General features: G+C 32.8%; 1 protein-coding gene across 5 annotated transcripts in view; it reads right to left on the bottom strand.

The window, feature by feature from the left end:
* Nucleotides 1-3000: 3000 nt before the first annotated feature.
* LOC111458601 (metal tolerance protein 11-like) overlaps nucleotides 3001-7602 on the bottom strand; it is a 5662-nt gene continuing 1060 nt past the window's right edge. Inside the window, exons 1-6 of one of the 5 annotated variants that reach the window (XM_023101359.1) lie at nucleotides 7373-7391; nucleotides 6887-6996; nucleotides 6553-6798; nucleotides 4496-4576; nucleotides 4078-4311; nucleotides 3001-3489 (exon numbers count right to left, since the gene is read on the bottom strand). In XM_023101359.1, coding sequence (XP_022957127.1) covers nucleotides 3142-3489; nucleotides 4078-4311; nucleotides 4496-4576; nucleotides 6553-6798; nucleotides 6887-6952 — 975 coding nt within the window. In that variant the 5' untranslated portion in view covers nucleotides 6953-6996; nucleotides 7373-7391 and the 3' untranslated portion in view covers nucleotides 3001-3141. Of the gene's footprint in view, nucleotides 3490-4077; nucleotides 4312-4495; nucleotides 4577-6552; nucleotides 6799-6886; nucleotides 6997-7122; nucleotides 7240-7290; nucleotides 7392-7602 lie in introns of those variants that run through there. The other 4 variants (XM_023101357.1, XM_023101356.1, XM_023101358.1 and 1 more) reach the window with 4 other exon arrangements.

Here is a 7602-nt window from a genome sequence, read left to right as displayed (position 1 = left end):
AAGTTTTAATAAAACTGAAATAAGTTTTTTTTTTTTTTTTTTTTGTAAATATATAATAAAATTATATTCTTAATTTTAATAATTATTTTCATGGTAAGAAATATTGCGACGAAATTATTACTTACTAAAGTATTTTTATGAACGATAAATATATTTTGCCCATCGAAGTTGGTAGAAACCCTAGTGTTTGAACGTTTATAAAAGCGTAGCTAACATCCAATGGAAACATCAATTTTCGTAGAATAACGACCCGTTCTAGACTTTACGCCGATTTTTAACAAGAATATTTATTGTATTTGTATTCAATCCAAGCCATACGAAAAGTCTAGAATCGTTGTAGCTCGATTCTCTTTAACAAAAAGTTGAATCAGGTTCGACTGAGAAAAGTTTAGGAGTTTGACTTCTATGTTCATCTTGTTTTATAGTTTCCATTCAGCGTTTTTATACTATTTTATTTTTTATTTTTACCTTCGTATAGGGAAAAACCTTCGGAACAAAAAAAGATTGTGTTGCCTTCGTATTAACCGTAAAAATATATGTTTAACGACTTAGCCTCCTACAGATACTTTGTAGAAGGTCGAATAGGTGTTGAATTTGGTAAACCATACATTGAAATTGAGCTAAAATGAAAATGGTTGGAGTCTCACGTATCAGGAGTACTATATAAATAGGGACATTATGTTCTGCCCACCACTAGCATATATTGTTTATTTTGGTGTGTTACGTATCGTTGTCAGCCTCACAGTTTTAAAACGTGTCTTACTAGGGAGATGTTTCCAAACTCTTATAAGAAATGTTTTGTTCTTTCTTTTCAATTGATGTAAGATCTTACAATCCACCTCCCTTGAGGACCAACGTCCTCACTCGCACACCGCCCGGTGTTTAGCTTTGATATCATTTGTAATAGCCCAAACCCACTACTAGATATTGTCCCTTTTAGCCCATTATGTATCACCATCAACCTCACGGTTTTAAAACACGTCTACTAGAGAGAGGTTTTCACACTGAATGTTTTGTTCTCCTCTCTAACCGACGCGGATCTCACATCTCCATTGGTACAAGGTTTTTTTTTTTTTTTTTTTTTTTTTTTTTTGTGGAAAACAAAATTAAAGCTATAAAAATTTACACTCAAAGCGAACAATATCATATAAATATGGAAGGTCGTTTACAACACGAACATGTTTTAATCCACCTTAAAGATTTTAATATTAAAGTACTTGAACGTTCTTGATTTTTCTAATTATGCAATTCAATTATTAATACACGTCAATTCTTTTAATTTGATGGAACCTTGACCAAATATTGATTCTAGAGTTTCTAATAATCTCATTGAATAATTATGTTTTCTCCGTGATTCACGATATTGAATGAAAAGTCGAGAAGGATGTAGTTAGAGATGTCGTATAAAATTTTCATATTCTAAATAAAATGGACAATTTTTAATATATTTTTCTAAATAAAATGGTAATGAATGGATTGTTTCAAATTAAATATCCTAATTAATAAATCAAATATATTTTTTAAAAGAAAAAAAAAAATTATGTTTACAAATTTTAAATATAATAAAATTAAAATATAGAAACTAATATGTCAAAATAACATACAAAATATATTTTTTAAAAAAATTAGGTGATAAATTGTTTTTATCAAAAATTTAAAAAGTAAAGTGACATATGATATTAAATTTTATATGTAAAAAAAATTCTTTATCTTCATGGATTGTGAAGGATATTCTATTAAAATATAACAAAAATATCAATAAAATACAAAAATAAATTTTAATTTATTCTTTTAAATTGATTTCTAATAAATTTTTAAATTTTAAATTTTATATTTAATAAATCCTTAATCTTTTAATTTTGTGTCGGAAAAGTATTGACTTATCAAGATTTTTAAAAATTTAAGAAAGACACAAAATTAAACGTTCAGTTTACTAAACTTGAAATGTAATTTTAATTTAAATATCTTGTGAATTTTTCATTTTTATAATTGACTAGAAGCATCTTGAACCGCCTTATCTCTTATCATGATTAATATCTTTATTTTTTATAAAATTTTAATCTCGTAAAATTTCTTTCAACGTCAATATTTAAAATACCGACACTCGAAAAGGGGTCACAACCCGACATGGGACACTTTTTTTTGGTTGGGGGCAGGTATTTTGTCAATAATGTCATCAAATAATGGCACAAAATCTGACGACATTGTATTACATTAAAAAAACAAAAAAAAAAAAAACATTAATTTCAAAACAAGAAACATAAATGCATCAATTAATCCAAATAAATAAAATTCCCATCCATCTAAATACTAATGATACAAATATATCCATGTTTTTATTTTATCTAATAATTTGCACGATCATCTAATTATGCACTATTTCGATCATCTTAGATCGATATAGAACGTTTTTTTCTTATAGCTTATTCCATTTTTCTCAGAAATTGAGTTTTAAATCGATCTATTTTATAGAGAAAATACTTACTCTTAATTAATTGAAAATAATATAATATATGTCTATTTTTATTGATAAAAATTGTAATTAATTAATTAAAGGTAAGAGAACCCAATTTTGTTATTATAAATTAAATTTAGCATTATATAACGTATAGCTTAATTAATTGATTAATCAATTCAAATAAAAATAAATAAATATTTTTACATGAAACATTAATTAAAACTAATATTGATAATTAATCAGATATAAAATATTGACTATAAATGTAAAAATTAAAATTTAATAAGCTTAAATAATATATATTTATATCAATGATTAATTAATTAAGTTATATTTTTAGTGTTCACCTACCATGTATAAAAATCTCACATATAAGGATTCCCTCACATTAAAGCAAGACTAATCAACCAAAATAAAGTATCTATACGGATTAAATTCCAATTATGCCCCTCCCCTTGAAAGTATCTGTAAGTTTTATTTTCAACCTGGATTAAGAGGTCAGATGTTCAAATCTAATATCGTGAATTAAGAATTTTGAATGTATTGAGCAAATTTTCTGAGATCAGGGATAGAATCAAGAACAAATTTACAAGACAGAAAACGGTGTTATTGCAGTTTTACTACAACATAAATGAACATGCGGGATTGTAGAGTTGAAGAAATCACCATGTTTGTGCCTTGTTCTAAAAGTGTGCCTGTGCGTGCTCTGGTTTATGCTTGTACTCGTAATCAAGATGAACAAATGCCCTCTCAATTTCTGGTAGCAACTCGAGCTTTTCTTGCAGTGATTCACCTATGTCGTGAGCCTCTTCCAATGGCATGTCTCCGGGCAGGACGATATCGACTTCGACAAAGTAGTGTGATCCAAATGTATATGCTCGAACTGTGTCAATGTGTTTGATGGCCTTGTGGTGGTTCCAACATAGGTAAGTGAGCTTCTGTAGGTACTCGGGGGCAGCAGATCTTCCAACAAGGGAGTTTACGTTTTCCAATACCGTCATCGACCATGTTCGTATAGTGTACAAAGCCAGCTGCAGCAATTTACAGAGAACACTGAATCAACATGGGTAACTTCTACGAAGTTGACAAGATTAGAAACTAAAATGAAGAACGATAATCAGTTATACAAACTCGGGTGCTACATATTATTTTCAACCAAAACCTCTGTGGTTTTCAACGTATCCAATTGGTGTAACAGTCCAAGCCCTAGCCTACCGCCCGTAGACATTGTCCGCTTTGGCTATTTACGTATCGTCATCAGCTTCATGATTTTAGTACGCGTCTGCAAGGAAGAGGTTTCCACATCCTTATAAGGAATGATTCGTTTCCCTCTCCAATGAATATGGCATCTCACAATCCACCTCCCTTGAGGCCAGCGTCCTTACTAGCATGCTCAATGTTTGGCTCTGATATCATTTGTAATAACCCAAGCCCACCGCTAACAGTCTGTATGTATATGTATCAGAAGTTCTAGACCTTTATAACCAAGATGCACATTAAACTAGATATGCTCTTAAGGGAGTTTCAAATTCAGCAAATATGAATACTGAAGGTCAACATACAACAGCAGGGAATGGACAATATGGAGAGAGAGAGAGAGAGAGAGAGCTTGCACTCACAATAATAGCTCCAAGAGGGTCGATCCAGCCAGCTATATAATTAGCAAGAAGAGCAGCCACAAGGCCGATTGCGTTGGTGACTACATCAAAGAAATGATCTTGAGCATATGCTTTGATTATCTCGTTGGTAAAGGCCCGGCAATAAAGCATTAAGAGTAGTTTCACCAGAGTAACTGAGAGCATAATGCCCATAACCCATCGCTCTTGCTCCTTGGTTAAGTTGAACACAGAATCCTGAAATAAGAGTAAGAAGTTTAATAAAGAAGAAAGATGTCAAGCCTTATGAGCAATCGGGAGGAATGTCGTGGAACAAAAATCTAGTCCAATTCACTATCTAGGGACAACTTTTCGGCTAGCTAGAGCGATGAACTTGGGGAAATTTCACGAGAAAAAGAGAGATGATTCTCTAACTACTTACGCCTAATAAGAGAGTCCGAATTGACTCCAATATTATCTGTAATCCAAGAGTTGCCATGACGGAGGCAAAAACAAGAATGCCCTGCACACAACAAAAAATGGAATAAGAATCCTCCAGCAGTGACAGCTCACAACCAATAGATTATAATGATAATAGTAATAAACTTTTAAACCCCCTCATACTCATACTGCCCTCTTTGTTATTGAGAGAGTAGTTATTCACGATTGAGTTCAACAATCGGAAACTATGGGCCTTCCACTCTAACGGGAAGGCAAACATACTAGCTATTTAAGAAGCACAAACTAGGCTAGCATGTCCATATCTGATACATGTCGACACTCGGACACTACGCACTTATTGGACACACATCCGACACTCGCGAGTACAATAGTTGTGTTAGAAACTAGTTGCAGAAAACCAAAGTAGATCCAACATTGGTTAGACATGCATCGAAAGCATAAGTATACTAAATAGACAAATATATGACCAAAATACTAAAATTTGAGAGTGAAACATATAAAACTAATTTTTTAAGCATACAAATGCATAAACTCGTTGACTTTGAATTTTCTTCTCGTTTATATATCTGTGTGTGTAGGTGCCGTTGTCATGTCGACGTCCTAGATTTTAAAAAAATGATATCATATTTGTATCTGTGCTTCTCAGCTAGCTATCTTCCGTGATAGCAGTCTGTCCTAAGTATCAGTATCAATATGAAGAAGTCAACTGAATCTTTGAAAAATAAAACCCAATCTTTTAACTGCAGTAAAACTCCTGACTTGAGTATCAGATATAGAATTAAGAAGAGACAAACACAATGACTCAAATTCTGTAAGATTTAACATCGGGTTGTATAACTAAATCACCAGCAACCATATATCATCAATCATTAAACCATCCAGAGAAACAGCAGCAAACAACTATATGAACTCCATACAGCAGAATGATCAACGCAGTTCTGCTCCCCTTCAAAAGTGGAACTTTTGAGTGCAATCCAATTTTAGTTTATATTAACGTGATATGATAACTGTTTCACCAAATAATGTTAGATTAAGCTTGTAATTGAATCGATCATTTTGATGTTGAAAATCTTTTGCTTGCCCAACGAGCGGCATCCGAAAGCAGTTTAAATTAGAAATTGATCATAGTACTAAAGCCATTGGAAGGAGCATCTAACCACCCAAGCCTACCATTAGCAGATATTGTCCGTTTTGGCTCGTTACATATCGTCATCAACTTCACGGTTTTAAAACATATCTACTAGAGAGAGGTTTTCACACTCTTATAAGGCTTCACGGTTTTAAAACATATCTACTAGGGAGAGGTTTCCACACTCTTATAAGGAATGTTTTGTTCCCCTCTCCAACCAATGTGAAATCTCATAATCCACCCCCTTTGGAGGACCAGCGTCCTCGCTAACACACCGTCCGATGTCTGGCTCTATACCATTTTGTCACAATTCCATCGCCTTCGTCTTTTTAATCACGATTCGATATTTGAAGCCTCGAAAATCGGGTCGTGACAGAGTAATTGAACATGTTAGTGCACAAAAATTGAAGCACGTGACAAGTTGATATCTTTTTCCTTCATGCCACATAGTAAGTGAAATTGCATAGATCTTAAATAAATATAGCTTTAGAAGCTTCCCATGTTCTGCAGTCCATAATTCGTAAGGAAAACATGAAGAAAAAGTATAAACATTTGGTTTTTCGTTTCTTTTTCCTTTAAAATTAAGCTTATCAATAAAATCGAAGCCAAGTTTCGAAAACTACATTTTATGAACTTTTTTGTTATTGAACTTTCGGATAAGAATCCAAATGTTTCTTTGAGAGATGAAAATCACATAGAAGAAACAAGCACAATTTTAAAAATTGAAAAACTAAAAATGAAATCATTTTTAAAATTCCCAATATTGGGAGAAGAACATAAGAGAAAACAAATTTCACTACAAGCCAGTGATCAAAGAGGTAGTTGCATGCAGGGTATAATAAATCTATATCTGATCATTTTGTTCACCACGTCAAACAGTAGACAAAGGGAGTTGCAAGAGAACTAACCAGAGGCTGCATACGTTTTTTGCCAATAGGATACTGATACGGGTTTGGTGTTTGCATGGAAAATGCAGTAAACCATAGGATGAAACCAGATAAAAGATCGAGAAGTGAATCCAGTGTGGAAGCAATTATAGCAAGGGAACCACTTCTGATGGATGCATATACTTTAGCTGCAAACAGAACCAAATTGGCAACATTTGATAGTCTGATTGCAAATGTTTCACTCTTAGCTAACTTTTCACGTTCTTCCTGCAACCACCATAGCCATATTCTGGTTTTGAGCAGCGAAGAATGTCCTAATCATTAAGAAAGCATAGAAGTACAGAACAACATCAACCTTTGACATTCCAGGAACATAACCACGATCAGCCAACGCATCCATTTCATTAAAGCCCTCAAGCATTTCTACCTGCTGCTGGTAGTACTCAGCTACATAATCTTCAGGAGCTGAATTCACCAAGAAAAGTGTTGAGAATAAGATGGATGAAGTTCTCAAGATATTTTTGTTCATTACTTTCATTCTTCCACTACAAATTCAAATCTAGCCATACAAACAGATACATGAAGACATACACATGCTTTACAAAGGCAAAAAAAACGTATGCACGAACAAACTTGCAACTTCAAAGGACCATGAACTACCCAGCAAAACGTGGAAACCCAAAATATTGGGAACTGCTGCTACTTTCTATGCCACAATCAATGCCTCGGGAGATCTTAAATATGGGGAAATTACTCAACTGTAAGAATCAATCAACCACAAAACATCCACATCCAATTGCAGCAAAAATAAATAAATAATTCTCCAGCTTCTAGTTCAGGCCTTTGAAACTTCGAATTACATATTCTCCTCTCCAAATTTTAAATTCATCCAAAGAACGGATAGGTCAATCGTTCATTAAATACATGAAATAAACAAATGGAATGAAAAGAAAAATCCCACCATCTCCGGTCAGAAATTAAAGGAACTGGCTCAGTGGCAGAAGAATAAATACTCTTCAGAAACAAAAAAAAAAAAAAAAAAAAAAAAAAAAAAAAAAAAAAAAAAAAAAA

This window comes from Cucurbita moschata, unplaced genomic scaffold, assembly GCF_002738365.1.
Source record: "Cucurbita moschata cultivar Rifu unplaced genomic scaffold, Cmos_1.0 Cmo_Scf00021, whole genome shotgun sequence".
NCBI lineage: Eukaryota > Viridiplantae > Streptophyta > Magnoliopsida > Cucurbitales > Cucurbitaceae > Cucurbita > Cucurbita moschata.
This window is presented reverse-complemented; position numbering and strand designations above follow the sequence as displayed.